This window comes from Mustelus asterias, chromosome 15 (assembly GCF_964213995.1).
Source record: "Mustelus asterias chromosome 15, sMusAst1.hap1.1, whole genome shotgun sequence".
NCBI classification, from domain to species: Eukaryota; Metazoa; Chordata; class Chondrichthyes; order Carcharhiniformes; family Triakidae; genus Mustelus; species Mustelus asterias.
In genome coordinates, this window is record NC_135815.1 from 2,804,635 (window position 1) to 2,829,899 (window position 25,265).

Sequence of the window (25,265 nt, forward strand, 5' to 3'; positions counted from 1 at the left end):
CCAACTCTCCACTCACCTGATGAAGGAGCAGCGCTCTGAAAGCTCGTGCTACCAAATAAACCTGTTGGACTTTAACCTGGCATTGTGAGACTTCTTACTGTGCTTACCACAGTGCAATGCCAACACCTCCACATCATGATTGGCAAGCGTGACCCTGGGTGGACACGGACTGGGGAGTCAAGGAAAGCTCTGTCACTCCCCCCATAATCTCACATTATAATCATCAAACAAGTATAATATGTGGCTAACAATATATATTATTTAATCTGTTCAAGACCAATCCTCTCTATGTTACGATCAGTCTTTGATGCAGGATTCCTGTCCAGAGGTAAATTGCAGTGTGATCCTTGACCGAACCCCACTCATTTCCAATGTGATGTTCCGGATTGTTCCTGGAGATTCCGAATCTTCCTCCGTCTCCCAGCCTCGTCACTCTGCTGCAGAATAAGCAGAATGGCCTGTGCACAGCAGAAGTGAAAGTTACATTTAACACTGGACAATAAATGCAGCCTCTCACTAAAGTGGGACTCTGGCTGTCTCCCCCGTTCCTCACTCAGTTACTCCTCCAATACTCCTTTTTGTTCACTCATACCACCCTTCTCCACACTCACTCTCTCTCCTCTTGATCCCATTTGTTTTCACTCTCACTCTCTCTCCTTCTACCAAAGAAAAACAGAAAATGTGGAAATAGTCAGCATTCTGACAGTACCTGTGAAGCAAGAAACTGTTCGCATTCCAGATTGGATATCTTTTTCATCAGAATCGTATACCACCTCTCTCTCTCTCTCTGTATCTCTCTCTGTCTGCCTGTCTGTCTCTCGCTCTCTCTTGCCCTCTATCTTCCTTTCTTTCTCTTTCTCTCTCTCCAGTTCACTCTTTTTCTCTCTGTTTCTCTCACTCTCTCGTTTTCTCCCTCTCTCCCCCCTCTCTTTCTCTTCCTTTCTCGAAGAAGCTCACTATTTCCTTTAGTTCCAGGATTTTTAACATCTCAATAAAGTTTGCTGTAAAGATTAGCACATTTGTTTGTGTGTGTCTCTTTGTGTGTGTGTGTCTGCATCAGTATAAGTCTCCACGTGTAAGTGTGGGGGTGTGAGTGTGTTTGTGTCTGTGTGTATGTGTGTGTGTGTGTGTGTGTGTGTGTTTGTGGGTGAGTGTGGGCGTGGTGAGTGTGAGGGTGAGTGTGTGTATGTGTGTGTGGGGGGGTGTGAGTGTGGGGATGAGTGTGAGGGTGGTGAGAGTGAGGGTGAGTGTGTGTATGTGTGTGTGGGGGTATGTGAGGTTGAGTGTGAGTGTGTATGCGGGGGTGAGTGAGGGTGAGGGTGTGAGTGTGTATGGGGAGGGTGGGGGGATGTGGGGGTGTATGAGGGTGAGCGTGAGTGTGTGTGTGCGTGGGGGTGTGTGTAAGGGTGAGTGTGAATGTGTGTGTGGGAGTGTGGGGTTATGGGGGGGTGAGTGTGTGTGTGTGTGGGGGGGGCGGGTTGAGTGTGTGGGGGTGTGTGAGGGTGAGTGTGGATATGTCTTTAGGACTATGGGGGGGGGTAAGTGTGTGAGTGTTTGTGTGGAGGGTGTAAGGGTGTGTGTAGGGGTGTGTGAGGGTGAGTGTGAGGGTGTGTGTGGGGGTGTGGGGGGTGAGTGTGTGTATGTGTGTGGGAGGGGGGTGTGAGTGTGGGGTTGAGTGTGAGGGTGGTGAGAGTGAGGGTGAGTGTGTGTATGTGTGTGTGGGGGTATGTGAGGTTGAGTGTGAGTGTGTATGCGGGGGTGAGTGAGGGTGAGGGTGTGAGTGTGTATGGGGAGGGTGGGGGGATGTGGGGGTGTATAAGGGTGAGCGTGAGTGTGTGTGTGCGTGGGGGTGTGTGTAAGGGTGAGTGTGAATGTGTGTGTGGGAGTGTGGGGGTATGGGGGGGTGAGTGTGTGTGTGTGTGGGGGGGCGGGTTGAGTGTGTGGGGGTGTGTGAGGGTGAGTGTGGATATGTCTTTAGGACTATGGGGGGGGTAAGTGTGTGAGTGTGTGTGTGGAGGGTGTAAGGGTGTGTGTAGGGGTGTGTGAGGGTGAGTGTGAGGGTGAGTGTGAGGGTGTGTGTGGGGGGTGAGTGTGTGTATGTGTGTGGGAGGGGGGTGTGAGTGTGTGGAGGGGTGTGTGGGGGTGAGTGTAAGTGTGGGGGTGTGGGGGGGTGAGTGTGTGTGTGGGTGGGGGGGGTGTGTGGGGGTGTGTGAGGGTGAGTGTGAGGATGTGTGTGGGGGTGTGGGAGGGGGTGAGTGTGCGTATGTATTTGTGGGGGGTGTGAGTGTGTGGGGAGGTGTGAGTGTGTGGGGGGTGTGTGGGTGTGAGTGTGTGGGTGTGTGTGTGTGTGTGTGTGGGGGGGGTGGGGGTTGAGTGTGTGTGTGTGTGTGTGTGTGTGTGGGGGGGGGTGAGTGTGTGTGTGCGTGGGGGGTGGGGGTTGAGTGTGTGTGTGTGGGGGGGGGGGGTGGGGGGTGAGTGTGGAAGCAGCCAGTGATGGACGGGCTGACACTCCACCTGTGCTTTTCCTTTCCTTCTTTATCGGACGGATGAAGCTTTTTGCTTTGATCACCGCGGCAACGGCGAAGATGGCAGCAGAAATGATGGCGCCGACTGCATACCAATGCGATCGGATCTCCTTATATCGGGAAGCTGGAAAGTAAAGAAGATTCCAGAAAAGTGGATCCCGACAGTGAGAGAAACTCCTGTTATCCTGGAGAATAAAAGCATTTCTGGACTCTGGGATCATAAATGGCTTTGTTACTCAATATCTGGGTTCAGCAGGCCAGGAGGCCTGGGCTGTTCTCGAAGGGAGGTTTTGCTGGGGGTGAGGTTCCTAGGCTGGACTGACTCAGTGTAAAACTTACACTGCTGGAACAAACAGGCAGGCTGGGCCATGCACAAAGACACTAGGCCCAGACTGCCCTTACACACAGGGAGTGCCGTTTTCAGAGTGAAAACCGGCATGTACCTCTCCACTGGGTTTCCTCTCCAGATTTACCCAGTTCACAGCGAATCCGGGGCACGGGGTTCACCGTCACTCGAGCAGGATGGGGCCTGGTAGAACTGACAAGGCCTCGGCTCCCAGAGATCAAGGTGCCATGCTTAGGGTGTGTGATCGGCACAAAAAATAAATCCCCCCCCCACCACCCCACCCGTCCCTCCTCACGGACACAGAGGCCTCCCCCCAAAACCGCCATACAAGCATCAAGGCAAATCCCCCCACCCACCCATATGGGCATCAGGGCACTCCCCGCCTCCCACAAGTATCAGGGCACCCCTTCTGCCACAGGCATTGGGACAACAGCCCCCCTCTCCCCCACAAATTGGTACTGCTAGGAGGCAGTGCCAGGGTTCCAGGGGCAATGCCGGGGGGCAATGCCAGGACACTGTCCGGGCATGTTCTATGTCTTCGCCACCCCAGGGCTATACTTACCTCTGTTCCTGGCATGGTCATCAGCACTCTTTATTTGTGTTTGAAAGCCAGTAGTGATTCCAGCCAACGTGATGTGGGACTTGCTGGGCGGGAAGCAACGCTGAGGGTGGGATTAACAGCGTCAAACCCACGGATGAGTTTATAAAATGTGGAAATCGGGCTCATGCCTTTTCTGGGCTTGAACCTCATTGTGTCATTGGAGGAGGTAGGGGGTGGTGGGGGGTGTGGGGGGGGGGGCGGGGTAGTGGCAGAAGATCCCAAACCGAAATCTTGCAGGCACAAATCCCACTTTTGGCCTGGCGTGAGGTTTAGCAGCCATTATGGGATTTGTACCTGTGGTGTTCACAACTCCTAAATCACCGCCCGGGAGTGGGGCACAGACTGGGGCATACTCACTGGAGCTGGAGACCAAGCTGACCTTACACAGTGTTAGTCTCCCATTGCCCAAACACAATGAGTGCCAGACTGCTCTCTCTCACGGTGCCCCTGCCACTCGCCCACCAGACTTTCGGCAGTCTGCGCTAGTCTGTTGTGGTTAGATTGTTATCCAGCGAGCAATAAAACTCCCGCCCGGTCCTACTCACTCAGCACGGTGAAGCGATGATCGAGTCCTTGCTTTAAGACGGGGTTCCAGATGCTGCAGGTATAATTGCCGTTGGAGCCAGCCTCCAACTTTAATGTGCTTTTCACAGAGACGCTCCCATCAGTGCCATCGGTCAGTTCAGTCTGCAGGAACTTGGTCATGGTGTGACCCAGGTCATCATGCCAGCTAACCTCGGGGGTGGGGTACCAGCCTGCGGACTGGCAAGTCAGCACTGAGCGCCCACCACCTGTTACCCGTGATTGGATGTATGGACCATGCCCTAAAGCTGACACAAGGGAAACACAAGCAGCTTTTAGCGACGTCACTTCAAGGTCCCTCTCCCTCAATAAAACTAGATGGTAAAAGCCCCTAGAGAATGGGGGAGTGACTCCCCACCAAAATCCTGGAAACCCTCCATCCCTGCGGCCTAATCCTGGGCTGGAGCCTGAAGTCAATGGAGACAGGGCCATAGTGATAATGTCACTGGACTGATACTCTGGGACAAGAATACAATCATCCCACCCAGGACAGGTACAACACGGGGTTAGTTACAGAATGAAGCTCCCTCTACACTGTCCCCATCAAACACTCCCAGGACAGGTACAGCACGGGGTTAGATACAGATTAAAGCTCCCTCGACACTGTCCCCATCAAACACTCCCAGGACAGGTACAACACGGGGTTAGTTACAGAATGAAGCTCCCTCTACACTGTCCCCATCAAACACTCCCAGGACAGGTACAGCACGGGGTTAGATCCAGAGTAAAGCTCCCTCTACACTGTCCCCCATCAAACACTCCCACGACAGGTACAGCACGGGGTTAGATCCAGAGTAAAGCTCCCTCTACACTGTCCCCATCAAACACTCCCAGGACAGGTACAGCACGGGGTTAGATACAGAGTGAAGCTCCCTCTACACTGTCCCCATCAAACACTCCCAGGAATTCAAATTCAATTAATTTAAAATAATCTGGAATATAAATGAGTCTGATGGTGAGCATGAGAGCTATCATTGATTATCTATTTCACAAATGTCGTTTAGGGAAGGAAATCTGCCATCCTTACCCAGTCTGGCCTACATGTGACTCCAGAGCCAAAGCAATGACCTAATAAGCCACTCACTTCAAGGGCAATTAGGGGGGTAACAAATGCTGATCTTGGCGGCAACACCCACATTCTGTGAGTGAATAAAGAAAAGGCTTGCTCAAAACAAGGATTAGGCTTTGTTTACTTGGTCCCTTCCCCTCGTTTGAACTTCAACTCTCTCCCCGCTTCCCTTACCCACCCCCCACAACCCTCCACCCTCACCTCACACTCCCAACTGCCACAGCCAGTTACAATCGAGCATGAACAATTTACCAAATCAGATGAACAACAGTTGTAAATGGGGATAAAGGAGTGAGTGAAATATAAAAGTGAAATGAGAAAACTGGTCCCCTGGGGAAGGGCAAACACCTGCTGAGTGGGTTACGGCTTGGCACCTCGATGTCAGAGTCAAAGCCCCACACTGTGCAGGAAACTGTTACCTGCCCATGATCCCCAAATTGGCCAATTAATGGCCAGAGGGTAGATTTTCCATCCAATGGGAGACCATCCAGCTTGGGAAGAGCAGCAGTGGGTTGTTGAGGTGAAGGAGAGAAGGGGGAACTTCATTCTCAGAAACCTTCACTCCAACGTCTAAAACTTTCTAAACAAGGAATGTCTTTACTACCTGAATGGTTGTAAATTGGGAGAGGGGAGTGTGCAGCGGGACCTGGGTGTCCTTGTGCACCAGTCACTGAAGGTAAGCATGCAGGTGCAGCAGGCGGTAAAGAAGGCAAATGGAATGTTGGCCTTCATTGCGAGAGGTTTCGAGTACAGGAGCAGGGATGTGTTGTTGCAATTATACAGGGCCTTGGTGAGGCCACACCTAGAGTATTGTGTGCAGTTCTGGTCTCCTTTTCTGAGGAAGGATGTTCTTGCTCTCGAGGGAGTACAGCGAAGGTTTACCAGGCTGATTCCGAGGATGGCGGGACTGATGTATGAGGAGAGATTGACTAGGTTAGGATTGTTTTCACTGGAGTTCAGACGAATGAGGGGGGATCTCATAGAGACTTATAAAATTCGAACAGAACTAGACAGGGTAGATGCAGGGAGGATATTCCCGATGGTGGGGGAGTCCAGAACCAGGGGTCACAGTCTGAGGATTCGGGGTAGACCATTTAGGACGGAGATGAGGAGACATTTCTTCACCCAAGGAGAGTGAACCTGTGGAATTCATTACCACAGGAAGTAGTTGATGCCAAAACATTGAATGTATTCAAGAGGCGGCTGGATATAGCACTTGGGGCGAATGGGATCAAAGGTTATGGGGAAAAAGCAGGATTAGGCGATTGAGTTGGATGATCAGCCACGATCGTGATGAATGGCGGAGCAGGCTCGAAGGGCCGAATGGCCTCCTCCTGCTCCTATCTTCTATGTTTCAATGACAGGCACACACACGTGGAGGGAGCATTGAGGGAGTGCTGCATTGGTAGGAATTGCTGCCTTTCTGTCAGATGTGAAACCAAGAGGCTGTCATGCTTCTGAGGGTATTGTAACGATGTCAGGGTGATGTCTCTGAGGCTGTTCCAGGGCTGCTGTGCTTCCTAAATTACAACAGTGCCTACACGTTATGGGACTGCTTCACTGGCTGGAACACACTTAGGGATAGCTGGAGGTGGTGGAAGGCTGGATTATGGGTGTACTGTTCGGTACTCACTGGGCAGTGTATAATTGGAAAAGGTGCCCTGGTGGAGTAGCGGGTTCCAGATGCTGCAGGTGTAACTGCCATTGGAGCCAGTGGGAAATTCCATTGCACTGCGCACGCGCACCATGCCATCTCTGCTGTCCATCTCATGGGTCTGCCAGTATTTGGTGATGTTGCGGCCACGCCAGTTTTGCCAGGTCACACTGGGTGCCGGGTACCAGCCCACAGACTCACAGATCAACACCGAATGATTCCTCTTCGTAACAAAGGAGTAAAATCTGGGAGAGTGACCAATGGCTCAAAGAACAGAAGAAGATTAACATTGTTTATCAGACACCACAGGATAAAGAAGCAGTTCAGTTCATTCCATGTTCACCAAGTAGAATTTACTATTTTTAATATCGGGAAAAAATTAGAGCATTAGATTTAACAAGGGGAAAGTCAAGGGCTGGGCCTAAACCAGGTTAAAACACCAAATAAAGCTAGAGTGAGTTCACCCAACAATGTCCCCATCAAACACTCCCAGGACAGGTACAGCACAGGGTTAGATACAGAGTAAAGCTCCCTCTATACTGTCCCCATCAAACACTCCCAGGCAGGTACAGCACAGGGTTAGATACAGAGTAAAGCTCCCTCTATACTGTCCCCATCAAACACTCCCAGGCAGGTACAGCACGAGGTTAGATACAGTGTAAAGCTCCCTCGACACTGTCTCCATCAAACACTCCCAGGACAGGTACAGCACAGGATTAGATACAGAGTAAAGCTCCCTCTACACTGTCCCCCATCAAACACTCCCAGGACAGGCACAGCACGGGGTTAGATACAGAGTAAAGCTCCCTCTACACTGTCCCCATCAAACACTCCCAGGACAGCTACAGCACGGGGTTAGATACCGAGTAAAGCTCCCTCTACACTGTCCCCCATCAAACACTCCCAGGACAGGACATCAACCTGTTGGACTTTAACCTGGTGTTGTTAAACTTCTTGCTGTGTTTACCCCATCAAACACTCCCAGGACAGGTACAGCACAGGGTTAGATACAGAGTAAAGCTCCCTCTATACTGTCCCCATCAAACACTCCCAGGACAGGTACAGCACGGGGTTAGATACAGAGTAAAACTCCCTCAACACTGTCCCCATCAAACACTCTCAGGACAGGTACAGCACGGGGTTAGATCCAGAGTAAAGCTCCCTCTACATTGTCCTCATCAAACATTCCCAGGACAGGTACAGCACGGGGTTAGATACAGAGTAAAGCTCCCTCTACACTGTCCCCTTCAAACAATCTCTTCTCTCTGTGGCCCCCAATGAAAACTGTAAGTTGAACCCAGGTCCAACAATGGGGATACTTTGCTCTGTAATGTTGCCAATGACATCATGTTGAATGGGTGAGTAGTGGGACTGGGTTGAATCCAGAGTTCTTACCTCCTACCTTGATGGTGATATCCTTGTAGCTTTTGCCTGAGGTAGCACTGACATTCACTCTGTATGTCCCTGTATCCAATAGGCTAATATTGTTCAATCTCAGTGACACATTACCTTCTGCAATCTCATTCTCAAACATCTGGGTTCTCTTTCGATAGGCTGCATCCTGTTGGTCAAGGAGACTCCCGCTGATATGGTATTGATGAACCAATCTCCTGGGCCCCAGTCTCTCCCACAGAACGGAGATAAGTTGTGGTTCGTATTGTGAATAGAAGTAACATGGTGTGATCAGATCCTCTCCAACCCTGATTGTGAGCTTGTCACTGTCACATCCCACAAGGAACATGCCTGGAACTGCAAACACAACTCAGTTCATATCACCATTCATGACGGAGTGTAACAGAGAATACTTAGACACAGAGACACAGCGCCCCCATCAACAGGAGCAGGTCAAACACCCAACAATCACACACATCCCTCAGTCAATATAACACAGACCCCACACAGTCCAACACAGACCGCACTCTAATACAGACCCCCGTCTAACACAGACCCCACACTAACACAGACTCCCTCTAACACAGGCCCCGCTCGAACACAGACCCCCCTCTAACACAGACCCCCCTCTGACACAGAGCCCACACCGTCTAACACAGACCCCGCTCGAACACAGACCCCGCTCTGACACAGACCCCACTCTAAATTAGCTGATGATATGAAGATAGGTGGAAGGGCAGGTTGTGATGAGGATATTGTGATTCTGCCGTGGGATATCGATAGAACCATAGAACCATCGAACATTACAGCACAGAAACAGGCCTTTTGGCCCTTCTTGGCTGTGCTCAACCATTTTTCTGCCGAGTCCCACTGACCTGCACTTGGACCATATCCCTCCACACCCCTCTCATCCATGTACCTGTCCAAGTTTTTCTTAAATGTTAAAAGTGAGTCCACATTCACCACTTTATCCGGCAGCTCATTCCACACTCCCACCACTCTCTGCGTGAAGAAGCCCCCCCTAATATTCCCTTTAAACTCTTCCCCCTTCACCCATGTCCTCTAGTTTTTTTCTCCCCTTGCCTCAGTGGAAAAAGCCTGCTTGCATTCACTCTATCTCTACCCATCATAATTCTATCAAATCTAATAATTCTATCAAATCAAATCACCTCTATCAAATCTCCCCTCATTCTTCTACGCTCCAGGAAATAAAGTCCTAACCTATTCAACCTTTCTCTGTAACTCAGTTTCTCAAGTCCCGGCAACATCCTTGTAAACCTTCTCTGCACTCTTTCAACCTTATTAATATCCTTCCTGTAATTAGGTGACCAAAACTGCACACAATACTCTAAATTCGGCCTCACCAATGTCTTATACAACCTCACCATAACATTCCAACTCTTATACTCAATACTTTGATTTATAAAGGCCAATGTACCAAAGGCACTCTTTACGACCCTAACTACCTGTGACGCCACTTTTAGGGAATTATGTATCTGTATTCCCAGATCCCTCTGTTCTGCTGCACTCTTCAGTGTCCTACCATTTACCTTGTATGTTCTACCTTGGTTTGCCCTTCCAAAGTGCAATACCTCACACTTGTCTGCATTAAACTCCATTTGCCATTTTTCAGCCCATTTTTCTAGCTGGTCCAAATCCCTCTGCAAGCTTTGAAAACCTACCTCACTGTCCACTACACCTCCAATCTTTGTATCATCAGCAAACTTGCTGATCCAATTTACCACATTATCATCCAGATCATTGATATAGATGACAAACAACAATGGACCCAACACCGATCCCTGCGGCACACCACTAGTCACAGGCCTCCACTCAGAGAAGCAATCCTCCACAACCACTCTCTGGCTTCTTCCATTGAGCCAGTGTCTTATCCAATTTACTGCCTCCCCATGTATACCTAGCGACTGAACCTTCCTAACTAACCTCCCATATGGGACCTTGTCAAAGGCCTTGCTGAAATCCAGGTAGACAACATCCACCGCCTTCCCTTCATCCACTTTCCTGGTAACCTCCTCGAAAAACTCTAATAGATTGGTTAAACATGTCCTACCATGCACAAAGCCATGTTGACTCTCCCTAATAAGTCCCTGTCTATCCAAATATTTGTAGATCCTATCTCTTAGTACTCCTTCCAATAATTTACCTACTACTGACGGGTCAAACTTACCGGCCTATAATTTCCCGCATTACTTTTTGAGCCTTTTTTAAACAACGGAACAACATGAGCTCTCCTCCAATCATCCGGCACCTCACCCGTGGATACCGACATTTTAAATATATCTGCCAGGGCCCCTGCAATTTCAACACTCGTCTCCTTCAAGGTCTGAGGGAATACCCTGTCCGGTCCTGGGGATTTATCCACTCTGATTTGCCTCAAGACAGCAAGCACCTCCTCCCCTTTAATCTGTATAGGTTCCATGATCTCCCTACTTGTTTGCCTTATTTCCATAGACTCCATGCCAGTTTCCTTAGTAAATACGGATGCAAAAAACCCATTTAGTATCTCCCCCATTTCTTTTGGTTCCATACATAGCCGACCACTCTGATCTTCAAGAGGACCAATTTTATCCCTTACTATCTTTTTGCTCTTAATATACCGGTCGAACCTCTTAGGATTATCCTTCACCTTGTCTGCCAAAGCAACCTCATGTCTTCTTTTAGCCCTCCTGATTTCTTTCTTAAGTAGTTAGATAGATTGGATGAATGCGTGAAAACCTGGCAAATGGAGTTTAATGTGGGCAAGTGTGAGGTCATGCACTTTGGTCAGAGGAATCAAAAGGCAGATTATTATCTAAATGGAGAAAGACTGCAGGTGAGTGAAGTGCAGAGGGATCTGGGTGTTCTGGTGCATGAGTCACAAAAAGCTAGAGGGCAGGTCCAACAAGTAGTTAAGAAGGAGAATGGCATTTTGGCCTTTATTGAAAAGGGGTTGGAGTTTAAACATAGGAAGGTTTTGTTGCAATCGTACAGGGTGTTGGTGAGACCTCGCCTGGAATACTGTGTACAGTTTTGGTCCCCTTATCTTAAGCCAGGACAGTTAGTAGGACAGTTAGTAACCAAGATACGCACACATGAGGAGAGCCTCAACTGGGATCTTGGGTTCATGTCACACTACGTGTAACCCCCATCATTTGGCCTGGGCTTGCAAAATCCTACTAACTGTCCTGGCTTGAGACAATTCACACCTCTTTAACCTGTGATTATCCCTCTCTCCACTCACATTGTCTGTACCTGTGAAGACTTGATTACCTGTAAAGGCTTGCATTCCAGTCATTATCTTGTAATTGTGTCAGTGTCTATACATGCCCTGTTTGTGAACCCAACTCTCGACTCAGCTGATGAAGGAGCAGCACTCCGAATGCTCGTGATACCAACCCTGTTGGGCTTTAACCTGGTGCTGTGAGACTTCTTACTGTGCCCACCCCAGTCTAACGCCGGCATCTCCATATCGGGAGTGCAGGAGATTGGGGACCAGGGGCAACACTGGAGGCTGGAATGGAATCATAGGGAGGCCTCAGCTGGGTCAATCTGACAGGCTGTGGCGAGAGGATGGTGGGCAGCGGTTCGGCGGATTGAGGTTATTGCATTAAAACATTTGTGATTTTAAGGGGGGGGGGTTAACAATTTATTTCCCCTCACGAGAGGATCAGGAACTGGGGGAACAGTTTCACAGGCTGAGATGAGGAGGATTTTGTTTTCTATCAGAGGGTCGGTCATTCATCTGTAGAATTCTCTTCCTCAGGGAGCAGTGGGAGGTGACATAGTCATAGGGTCTGACAGTAAAGAAAAGGCCTTTCAACCCATCGAGTCTGTACCAACACCGGGTGGTCATTGAACATATTGCAGGTTGAGTTAGACAGAGTTTGTATCAAGATGTACACAGCAATGCAGATAAGATGCACACAGCAATGCAGATAAGATGCACACAGCAATGCAGATAAGATGCACACAGCAATGCAGATAAGATGCGCACAGCAATGCAGATAAGATGCGCACAGCAATGCAGATAAGATGTACACAGCAATGCAGATAAGATGCACACAGCAATGCAGATAAGATGCACACAGCAATGCAGATAAGATGCACACAGCAATGCAGATAAGATGCGCACAGCAATGCAGATAAGATGTACACAGCAATGCAGATAAGATGCACACAGCAATATAAATAAGATGCACACTGCAATGCAGATAAGATGCACACAGCAATGCAGATAAGATGCACACAGCAATGCAGATAAGATGCGCACAGCAATGCAGATAAGATGTACACAGCAATGCAGATAAGATGCACACAGCAATATAAATAAGATGCACACAGAAATGCAGATAAGATGTACACAGCAATGCAGATCTCATAGAAATCTCACAGAAACCCTACAGTGCAGAAGGAGGCCATTCAGCCCACTGGGTCTGCACCGACCACAAACCCACCCAGGCCCTACCCCCACATGTTTACCCTCTAATCCCTCTAACCTACGCATCTCAGGACTCTCAGGTGCAATTTTTAACCTGGCCAATCAACCTAACCCACACAGCTTTGGACTGTGGGAGGAAACCGGAGCACCCGGAGGAAACCCACGCAGACACAAGGAGAATGTGCAAACTCCAGACAGACAGTGACCTAAGCCGGGAATCGAACCCAGGTCCCTGGAGCTGTGAAGCAGCAGTGCTAACCACTGTGCTACCGTGCACATAGCATAGCAATGCCCATTGAAGCAGTGGAGGCTACCTCGTTAAATATGTTTAAGTCACAGGTAGATAGCTTTCTGATCAATAAGGAAATTAAGGGTGATGGGGAGCGGGCGGGTAAGTGGAACTAAACCACTATCAGATCAGCCATGATCTTATTGAATGGCAGGGCAGGCTCGAGGGGCTAGATGGCCTACTCCTGCTCCTATTTCTTATGTTCTTATGATGCACATCGCAATGCAGATAAGATGCACACAGCAATGCAGATAAGATGCACACACACAGCAATGCAGGTAAGATGCACACACACAGCAATGCAGATAAGATGCACATAGCAATGCAGATAAGATGCACACACAGCAATGCAGATAGATGCCCACAGCAACGCAGATAAGATGTATACAGCAATGCAGATAAGATGTGCACAGCAATGCAGATAAGATGCGCACAGCAATGCAGATAAGATGTGCACAGCAATGCAGATAAGATGTGCACAGCAATGCAGATAAGATGTGCACAGCACTGCAGATAAGATGCGCACTGCAATGCAGATAAGATGTGCACAGCAATGCAGATAAGATGTGCACAGCAATGCAGACAAGATGCACACACAGCAATGCAGATAAGATGCACACAGCAATGCAGATAAGATGCACACACAGCAATGCAGATAAGATGCACACAGCAATGCAGATAAGATATACACAGCAATGCAGATAAGATGTTTTCAGCAACGCAGATAAGATGTACACAGCAACAGAGATAAGATGCACACAGCAATGCAGATAAGATGCACACAGCAATGCAGATAAGATGTAGACAGCAACGCAGATAAGATGCACGCAGCAATGCAGATAAGATGCACACACAGCAATGCAGATAAGATGCACACAGCAATGCAGATAAGATGCACACAGCAATGCAGATAAGATATACGCAGCAATGCAGATAAGATGTATAGAGCAATGCAGATAAGATGCACGCAGCAATGCAGATAAGATGCACGCAGCAATGCAGATAAGATGCACACAGCACTGCAGATAAGATGCACACAGCAATGCAGATAAGATGTACACAGCAACGCAGATAAGATGCACACACAGCAATGCAGATAAGATGCACACAGCAATGCAGATAAGATGCACAGACAGCAATGCAGATAAGATATACACAGCAACGCAGATAAGATGTACACAGCAACGCAGATAAGATGTACAAAGCAACACAGATAAGATGCACACAGCAATGCAGATAAGATGCACACACAGCAATGCAGATAAGATATACACAGCAACGCAGATAAGATGTACACAGCAACGCAGATAAGATGTACACAGCAACACAGATAAGATGCACACAGCAATGCAGATAAGATGCACACAGCAATGCAGATAAGATGTACACAGCAACGCAGATAAAATGCACGCAGCAATGCAGATAAGATGCACACAGCAATGCAGATAAGGTGTACACAGCAACGCAGATAAGATGCACACACAGCAATGCAGATAAGATGTACACAGCAATGCAGATAAGATGTACACAGCAATGCAGGCCCCAGTCTGTTCAGCGGGAAATAGTCCTGCATTTTCACTGTTGCTTTTTGCAACCTCAGCATATCCCAAAGTGGAGTATAACGTTGACAAATGCGAGGTTATACACTTTGGAGGAAATAATAGCAAATTGGATTATTATCTCAATGGAAACAAATTAAAACATGCTACCGTGCAAAGGGACCTGGGGGTCCTTGTGCATGAGACGCAAAAGCCCAGTCTGCAGGTACAACAGGTGATCAAGAAGGCAAATGGGATGTTGGCCTATATCGTGAGGGGGATAGAATATAAAAGCAGGGAAGTCTTGATGCACCTGTACAGGGCATTGGTGAGGCCGCAGCTGGAATACTGTGTGCAGTATTGGTCCCCTTATATGAGGAAGGATATATTGGCATTGGAGGGAGTGCAGAGAAGGTTCACCAGGTTGATACCGGAGATGAGGGGTTTGGATTATGAGGAGAGGCTGAGGAGATTGGGTTTGTACTCGTTGGAGTTTAGAAGGATGAGGGGGGATCTTATGGAGACTTATAAGATAATGCGGGGGCTGGATAGGGTGGAGGCGGAGAGATTCTTTCCACTTAGTAAGGAAGTTAAAACTAGAGGACACAGCCTCAAAATAAAGGGGGGTCGGTTTAAGACAGAGTTGAGGAGGAACTTCTTCTCCCAGAGGGTGGTGAATCTCTGGAATTCTCTGCCCACTGAGGTGGTGGAGGCTACCTCGCTGAATATGTTTAAAGCGCGGGTGGATGGATTCCTGATCGGTAAGGGAATTAGGGGTTATATAGGGATCAGGCGGTAAGTGGAACTGATCCACTTCAGATCAGCCATGATCTTATTGAATGGCGGGGCAGGCTCGAGGGGCTAGATGGCCTACTCCTGCTCCTATTTCTTATGTTCTTATGTTCTCATGTTTTACAGTCAGTACAGCACCTCTGTCACTATTGTAAGGTAAGGCAACACTGGAAGCCAATTTACGCACAGTAAGATCCCACACACAGCAATCTGATAACGGCCAGATTATCAGCTTGAGCTGATTGAGTGGTAAATATTTAACACCTCATTTAGCATGGTGGTAGTTGCACACATATGGACACACAGAGATACTCACACAAACATGAACATGCACTCGCAAGCTCTCTCACACACACTCACTCACACACACTCACTCACACATACACAGTCGCTGTCTCTCTCACACACACACACTAACGCATAGTCACACACACATACAGTCACTCACTCTCACACACTCTCACACACACACTTACACATACACACGCAGTCACACACACATACACATTCTCTCACACTGTCTATCACACACACATATCACACACACTCACACATACTCATACACACACAGTCACTCACTCACTCACTCACTCACTCACTCACTCACTCACTCACTCACTCACACTCTCAATCTCATCACAAACACACAACTTGCTCACCTGTATTTGAACAGCTGCCCTGATACGGTGTGATCAGTTGGATCAACAGCAAGATAAAACAATTCATCCCACTGTTCCGACACTTCCTGTTAAATGTCCCCAGCAACTTCCTGAAGGTGAGAAGCCTAACCTGCAGCCTGTGTAAAACACACAACCCCAGTGTTGTGCCCAAGCTCCAAAAGCCATGTTACCTCCCCGAGGTAGTGCATGGTTACAGAGAGTCAGCCCTGGCATGTACAGAGCATAATAATGTGCTGATAGTGATGTCAGCGGACAATTGTTTACAGTGTGTGGTGGCAGCAAAGTTGGGCTGGAGCTGGTTGGCCTCAGGACCGACACAAGGCTGGCACAGTGGGTGCCAAGCAGACAGGAGATGCTGTCTAACAACATGTCCCATTCCATAGACACAAACTGCCCATTACTGAGCTCAACAGAACCAATGAAACAGAGTCTGCGCCACGCACCATGTGCCTTTAAACGATAATCAGTGGGCTGGAGTTTAATGACCCGTCTGTTTAATAATTATGTTGCTAGGTCCTGTAACATGAACATATTTCCTTTGGACATTGCAGTGTTCTGTCACCTTGTTACAGGTGTATTTATGCCCCTAATACTATAATTAGTGCTGTCATCGAGCCTCCCAATGGGAGCACAGAGATCTTTGGTACATTTTAGATCCAGTGGATCTGCCAGTTAGATTACTTGGACCAGTAACAAGCAAAGTGGATAATGGGGTTGCTGTAGATGCAGTATATCTGGACTTCCAGGAGGCGTTTGATAAATTGCTGCACAAAAGGTTCATTCACAAGGTTCGATCACCTGGGATTGGGGCTAATTTATGAGCTTGGATAGGTGACTGGCTGATGGACAGAAGGCAGAGAGTTGGGATAAATGTTTTTTTTCTGGATGGCAAGAAGTACCTAGTGGGCTGCCACAGGGTTCAGTCCTGGGGCCCCAGCTATTTACAATCTATATTAACGACTTGGATACTGGGATAGAGGCTCCATCACCAAATTTGCAGATGACACAAAAATAGGCGGGACAGTAAGTTGCAATGAGGAAATAAGAACCTTACAAATGGATATAGATCGGTTAGGAGAGTGGGCCATAATGTGGCAGATGGAGTTTAACGGGATAAGTCATGCATCTTGGTTGGAAAAATGGGAAGGCGACTTATTATCTGAATGGGGAGAGACTTTGGGGAGCTCCGGTGCAGAGGGATCTGGGTGTCCTCGTTCATGAGTCACAGAAAACTAACATGCAGCTACAGCAGACAATAAAGAAAGCAAATGGAATGTTGACATTTATAGCTGAAGGAATAGAATATAAAGGTGAGGAAGTATTGCTGCAACTATACAAGGCATTGGTGAGGCCGCACCTGGAGTATTGTGCACAGTTTTGGTCCCCGTATTTGAGGAAAGATGTAGTGGCATTGGAGGCAGTTCAGAGGAGGTTCACTAGATTGATTCCAGAGATGAGGGGTTTGTCGTATGAAGAGAGATTGAACAGTTCAGGCCGATATTCTCTGGAATTTAGAAGAATGAGGGGAGATCAAATTGAGGTATACAAGATGATAAAAGGTATGGATAAAGTAGACGTGGAGCGGATGCTTCCACTTGTGAGGCATTCTTGGACGAGAGGTCATAGTCTTAGGATAAGGGGCAGCAAATATAAAACAGAGTTGAGGAGAAACTACTTCTCCCAAAGAGTTGTGAATCTGTGGAATTCGCGACCCCAAAGTGCGGTGGATGCTGGGACAGTGAGTAAATTTAAGGAGGAGTTAGACAGATTTTTAATTGGTAATGGGCTGAAGGGTTATTTGGAGGAGGCAGGAAAATGGGGATGAGGAACATATCAACCATGATCGAATGGCGGAGCGGACTGGATGGGCCAAATGGCTTAATTCTGCTCCGATATCTTATGAACTTAGAAACAGTAATGTAGAAGCCTCACTCGGGACAGAGACTCGGTAGAGAGAGGGACAGAGACTCGGTAGAGAGAGGGACAGAGACTCGGTAGAGAGAGGGACAGAGACTCAGTAGAGAGAGGGACAGAGACTCAGTAGAGAGAGGGACAGAGACTCAGTAGAGAGAGGGACAGAGACTAGGGACAGAGATCTCGGGACAGAGACTCAGGACAGAGAGGGACAGAGAGGGACAGAGACTCGGGATAGATACGGACAGAGACTTGGGACAGAGAGGGACAGAGACTCGGGATAGATACGGACAGAGACTCGGGACAGAAAGGGACAGAGACTTGGGATAGAGATGGACAGAGACTCGGGACAGAAAGGGACAGAGACTCGGGACAGTGAGTGAGAGAGACTCAGGACAGAGAGGAACAGAGACTTGGGACAGTGAGTGACAGAGACTCGGGACAGAGAGGGACAGAGACTCAGGACAGAGAGAGACAGAGATTCGGGACAGTGAGTGAGAGAGACTCAGGACAGAGAGGAACAGAGACTCAGGACAGTGACAGAGACTGGGATAGAGACGGACAGAGACTCAGGACAGAGAGGGACAGAGACTCGGGACAGAGATTCGGGACAGAGATTCGGGACAGTGAGTGACAGAGACTTGGGGCAGAGAGGGACAGAGACTCGGGACAGTGACAGAGACTTGGGGCAGAGACGGACAGAGACTCAGGATAGAGACTCGAGACAGAGAGTGACAGAGAAAACATCTTCTGTGTTCTTGTTTTTATCCGAATTTTGTTGAATTTATGAAATGAGACCTAAGCACACAGGAAACTAGTTACACATTAAATAAATGTTTCCAGAGCAATGTGTATGTTAATATTTATTTGTGTTTATCTTGTCAGAATCCTGAAGGAAGACAATGTGAACATTCTTTCTCCATGTGCCCCTTGCAACTGCCTCATGTGGACAGTTCCAGAATCGTAATACTTTACTGTCCAGGCAGCTTCACTGGAAGGTCAGGAAAAATTCCTCAACACACCGGGAATTCACATCGTGTTTAAAGTTTATTTATTATTGTCACGAATAGGCTTACATTAACACTGCAATGAAGTTACTGTGAAAATCCCCTATCGGCCACACTCCGGCACCTGTTCGGGTACACTGAGGGAGAATTTAGCACAGCCAATCGCCTAACTAGCACGTCTTTCGAACTCAGGGAGGAAACCGGAGCACCCGGAGGAAACCCACTCAGACACGGGGAGAATGTGCAGAACCTTGAACCCAGGTCCCTGGCGCTGTGAGGCACAGTAAGAAGTCTCACAACACCAGGTTAAAGTCCAACAGGTTTATTTGGCAGCACAAGCTTTCGGAGTCTTGCTCCTTCTTCAGGTGAGTGAGGAGTTGTGTTCACAAACAGGGCATATACAGACACAAACTCAATTTACAAGATAATGGTTGGAATGCGAGTCTTTACAGGTAACCAAGTCTTAAAGGTGCAGACAATGTGAGTGGAGAGAGGGCCAAGCCCAGGTTAAAGAGATGTGTATTGTCTCCAGCCAGGACAGTCAGTGAGATTTTGCAAGCCCAAGCAAGTTGTGGGGGTTACAGATAGTGTGACATGAACCCAAGATCCCGGTTTAGGCCGTCCTCATGTGTGCGGAACTTGGCTATCAGTTTCTGCTCAGCGACTCTGCGCTGTCGTGTGTCATGAAGGCCGCCTTGGAGAACGCTTACCCGAAGATCAGAGGCTGAATGCCCGTGACTGCTGAGGTATTCGCTGACTGGAAGGGAACACTCCTGCTTGGTGATTGTCGATTGGTGGTTCGAACCACTGTGCCACCGTGCTGCCCGACTATTGCTCATTTCCAGCGGTGAAGCTGTCTGAGAGTGAACAGGATCTGGCCAGCTGGTTCACAGCAGCGTTTAAGGAGTGGATGCTATGGTTTGGGTTCAGAGTCAGGACTATTATACAGCGGGAAACTGGAAAGCAGCAGGGAGTGACAGAAACCCTCGACAGAGACAGAATGAAGAGAGGTTCACACTGCTCCTACTGAGGTGATTTAGAGAATGGCTGGAGGTGAAGAAACACTCAGTAGCTTCACTGATTAAAATTGAAGTAATTCAGCACAGGGTACAGCTTGTCCAGGCTGGAAGGACTGGGGGAGCAGATCAGATCACCCGGCTGCACAATCGACCCAATGGAAACAGGAGGACACAACACGGGGGCAACAGTCACATCCAAAACATTTCAAATATCATTCAGTTCCATTTCAGGCTTCACCAGCAGAGAGAGCAGTCATCAAACAAAAGCGAAAGGAGTGAATTTTCTGGGAATACAGAGGGATTCCCGGCCCCTCACTGTAATCAGACAGATGTTATTTATACAACACAGGAAGTGAAAGGCTGATCAAACAGCAGCAGCACCAGCACTGGGAGGGGGGCTACAGGGGAGATACCCGCACTGGGAGAGGGGTTTACAGGGGAGATACCCGCACAGGGAGAGGGGTCTACAGGGGAGATACCCGCACAGGGAGAGGGGTCTACAGGGGAGATACCCGCACTGGGAGAGGGGGCTACAGGGGAGATACCTGCACTGGGAGAGGAGTAGAGAGGGGAGATACCCGCACTGGTAGAGGGATAGAAAGGGGAGATACCTGCACTGGGAGTGGGGTCTACAGGGGAGATACCTGCTCTGGGAGAGGGGTCTACAGGGGAGATACCTGCTCTGGGAGAGGGGTCTACAGGAGAGATACCCGCACTGGGAGAGGCATCTACAGGGGAGATACCTGCACTGGGAGAGGGGTCTACAGGGGAGATACCCGCACTGGGAGAGGCGTCTACAGGGGAGATACCCCCACTGGGAGAGAGGACCACAGGGGTGATACCCGCACTGGGAGAGGGGTCTACAGGGGTGATAGCCGCACTCGGAGAGGGACCTACAGGGGACATACCCGGACTGGGAGACGGGCCTACAGGGGAGATGCCCGCACCGGGAGAGAGGTCTACAGGGGAGATAACCGCACTGGGAGAGGGGTCTACAGGGGAGATACCCGCAATGGGGGAGAGGTCTACAGGGGAGATACCTGCACTGGGAGAGGAGTAGAGAGGGAAATACCAGCACTGGGAAAGGGGTCTACAGGGGAGATACCCGCACTGGGAGAGGGGTTTACAGGGGAGATACCGGCACCGGGAGAGGTGTCGACAGGGGAGATACAAGCACTGGGAGGGGGGTCTACAGGGGAGATACCCGCACTGGGAGTGGGGTCTACAGGGGAGATCCCGCACTGGGAGAGAGGCCTACAGGGGAGATACCGCACTGGGAGAGGTGCCTACAGGGGAGATACCGCACTGGGAGAGGGGTCTACAGGGACATCCTGCACTGGGAGGGGGTCTACAGGGGAGATACCTGCACTAGGTGAGGGGTCCACAGGGGAGATACCCACACTGGGAGAGGGGTCTACAGGGGAGATACCTGCACTGCGAGAGCGGGTTACAAATTAAGGTTAGAGTTTAAATTTATTTATTTGTGTCACAAGTAGGCTTACATTAATACTACAATGAAATTACTGTGAAAATCCCCAAATCACCGAACTCCGGCACCTGTTCGGGTACACTGAGGGAGATTTTAGCATGGGCAATGCACCCAAACCAGCACATCTTTCAGACTGTGGGAGGGAATCGGAGCACCCGGAGGAAACCCACACAGACACTGGGAGAACATGAATAAGATTGGGTGTGAAAACGCGCCCAAAAGACGGATCACAAACTCTCCCATTTTCACGCCAGTTGGAGACTGAGGGCGGGATTTTACAGCCTTGTTCCAGTCGGACCAGAGGTTCCTGCCCGAGATCAACAGACATTAACGTTGTTGACCCCTCACCCGGCTCCCATTCCGTGGCGCGCGAGGCGGTCGAGTCAATCTGGTCAAATTCCGCCCATTAATTTAGATGATCAGCCATGATCAAAATGAATGGCGGAGCAGGCTCGAATGGCCTACTCCTGCTCCTAGTTTCTAGGTTTCTATATGAATGCAAGTTGTTGTTGTTGAGGGGCAGTGAGAATGATTCAGCCACAGTGACAATGCTGAGAATAGAAGCCTCGTCAGTAAGACTCGGTTACACTTACCCGGCGGGGGGGGGGGGGGCGGGGGGGACACTGGAGGCTTTGCCCGGGGTGTGGGTGATGAGTTGGGTGCCGACAATATTCATATTCACTGGAACAGGAAGGTTGGAGAGAGAATGGGTTCACCATCCCACATTGTTCCCCCTTTTCCCATTCTCTGAGCTGCCTCTCAGTGACCTCATCAACATTCCTGTCTTTTGACAACACCTTTCACCACAGAACCTCCCAAAGTGCTTTGTACACAAGTGGGTCTTGAAGCTACAACTCTGTAGATTCCGAGGTGAGAGTGTGGACAACTGAGCTCCAGCCGAAGTGGGAAGGGGAGCACGCTCACCTCTGAGTCGGAAGCTTGCGAGTGCAAGAGTCACTCCAGAGACCTGAGCACAAAACCCAGGAGAGCGCTGAGCGAGAGTTGCATTGTTGGAAGGAAGGTCTCCGTCCCCGGGAGACTCAGCGGGTATTTCACAATTCACCTCAACTCAGGAACCCAAACCGGCAGGTGGCAGCAGAGAGCAGATAAAGCAAAAGTGAAAGCTGTGACAATATAATGTGATTTCCCGGAAAGCAGAGTGTTTCTCAAACACTCTGTGTTCAATAACACGCTATTTATACAACACAGGACAGGTGTGGCTGTTGAAAGAGAGATCAGCACTTACAGGGGAGCCTGTAAAGCAAGTTCCAAATACTGCTAAAAACATTCCCCTCCTTGAGGAAGCTCAAACCAGGCAGATCGATTACTGACAAATCATTGTGAGCGAGATACTGGCCGGGATTCTCCCAGCGCGCTGCACTGCTCGAGTAGCACAGCGGACCGGGAAACAACATCTGGGGGACTTTCGCCAGATTCGCAACCGACATCTGGCCAATCGCGAGTCTCCCAGGATCTCTCTTTTAGCGCAATCCGCTCCGCGCTGGAATTCGGTGCAGAGCTGATTCTCAGATTAAATATAAATATATAGATATATCAAATTAACATTTCCATGTGGTTCGCGGGCCCGGGATGATAATCTCTGGGTGCATTAGTCTCTCACCCACCCCCCTCCGGGAGAGGTTCCCAGCAGCGGGGTTTACATCTACTCCCCACTCACAGGGACCAGGCATGATCACCCCGCTTGTGGGACAGAGGCCATTGAGATGCCCAGGAGATCAGGGCAACGTGGGGGCTACCCCTCAGGCAATTCCAACCTGGCAGTGCCAGCCTGGCACCCTGGCACTGCCCAAGGCACACACAAGCATTGCCCAAGGGGCACACTTGCGCTGCCCAACCAGCAGGCCAGATGGCACATGGCATTCTGAGGGTGCGGCCTTTTGGGGGGCGTTCAGTTGTCACGGACCTTCTGCAGGTGGAATTGGTGGGGGAGGGAGTGAGGGGGCAATCGGGGCTGGTCATTGTGCGGGGAGCGGGGGCTTCAGCCCTGGTCATGGTGGGGCTGGGCTTGGGCTGGCAATCAGGGCGTTTAGATTGGGGTTGGCCCGAGGGGGAGATCGGGGTTGACCCGGGGGGTGGGGGATGGGAGCCAACGACTGGGAGGCTGTCTATGGGAGGGGGGCCAGTGTGCGGGCACCGATCCTCACACTGACAGACCGGCGCACGCGCAGTGGCTCACTCAGCACTCTGCTGCCAGCTTCTCAGCTGGGATGAGGCTCCACCCACAGCTTTTCAGCGTGAATCAGACTGAGGCACTCTGTGATGCACAGAGTGTCAGAAATTCATTCAGGTACGTACGCCCAAAAAATGGGCAGGAAATAACCCCATTTTCCCACCCATTGGGCACTTAGCTTTCTCACAACACCAGGTTAAAATCCAACAGCTTTATTTGGTTGCACGAGTTTTCGGAACGCTGCTCCCTCATCAGGTGAGGGGAGAGTTGGGTTCACAAACACGACATATATGGACACAGACTCAATTACAAGATAATGGTTGGAATGCGAGGTTCTCCTAAGGCTCCGGAAGTTCCATCCCACCATCAGACTCACCATGGACTGCTCTCCAGGATCGGTTGCATTCTTGGACACATGCATCTCCATCAAGGACAGTCATCTCAGCACCTCACTGTACCGCAAGCCCACGGATAACCTCACGATGCTCCACTTCTCCAGCTTCCACCCTAAACACGTTAAAGAAGCCATACCCTACGGACATCCCCTCTGTATAAACAGGATCTGCACTAATGAAGAGCAGCAGACACCTACAGATGCTGAAAGACCCCCTGCTAAGAACAGGATATGGCGCTCGACTCATCGATCGACAGTTCTGATGCGCCTCAGCGAAAAACCGCACCAACCTTCTCAGAAGACAAACAAGGGACATTGCGGACAGAGTACCCTTCGTCGTCCAGTACTTGCCCGGAGCGGAGAAGCTGCAACATCTTCTCTGGAGCCTTCAACATGTCATCGATGAAGACGAACATCTCACCAAGGGCATCCCCACACCCACACTTCTTGCCTTCAAACAACCGCGCAACCTCAAACAGACCATTGCCCGCAGCGAACTATCCAGCCTTCAGGAGAACAGTGACCATGACACCACACAACCCGAGGACAGCAACCTCTGCAAGACGTGATGGATCATCGAAAAGGATGCCATCATTAAAATGAGAACACCATCCACCAGGTACACGGTACATATGCTTGCGACTCGGCCAACATTGTCTCCCTCATACGCTGCGGGAAAGGATGTCCCGAGGCATGGTACATTGGTGAGACTATGCAGACGCTACGACAACGGATGAATGGACATCATTCAACAATCACCAAGCATTAGTGTTCCCTTCTGTTGGGGAATACTTCAGCAGTCAAGGACATTCAGCTTCTGATCTTCGAGTAAGCATTCTCCAAGGCGGCCTTCAAGACACACAACAACACAGAATTGCTGAGCAGAAGCTGATAGCCAAGATCCGCACACATAAGGACGGCCTCAACCGGGATCTTGGGTTCATGTCACACTATATGTAACATCCACAATTTGCCTGGGTTTGCAAAATCTCACTCACTGTCCTGGCTTGAGACAATTCATATCTCTTTAACCTGTACTTAACCCGCTCTCCACTCACACTGTCTGCACCTGTAAAGACTTGATTACCTGTTAAGACTCGCATTCCAACCATTATCTTGTAATTGGGTTTGTGTCTACATCTGCCCTGTTTGTGAACCCAACTCTCCACTCACCTGATGAAGGAGCAGCGCTCCGAAAGCTCGTGCTATCAAATAAACCTGTAGGACTTTAACCTGGTGTTGTGATTCTCCTTACTGTGCCCATCCCAGTCCAACGCCGGCCACTCCACATCATGGCAGTTAGTTTTGTTTGTGGAGAATCCCTGCTACTCACTGCCAGTTGGGA

The 25,265-nt window shown here is 49.5% G+C and overlaps 1 protein-coding gene across 1 annotated transcript; it reads right to left on the reverse strand.

Annotated features, from left to right (window-relative positions):
- Window positions 1-238: 238 nt before the first annotated feature.
- On the reverse strand, window positions 239-8,520 carry LOC144504773 (butyrophilin-like protein 10). The gene is made up of 5 exons (XM_078230516.1): window positions 8,173-8,520; window positions 6,757-7,041; window positions 4,018-4,302; window positions 2,515-2,649; window positions 239-458 (listed from the first exon to the last, which is right to left on the reverse strand). The coding sequence occupies exons 1-5, from the start codon at window positions 8,516-8,518 to the stop codon at window positions 430-432; spliced, it is 1,080 nt and encodes a 359-aa protein (XP_078086642.1). The 5' UTR covers window positions 8,519-8,520; the 3' UTR covers window positions 239-429.
- Between the last annotated feature and the right edge of the window lie 16,745 nt (window positions 8,521-25,265).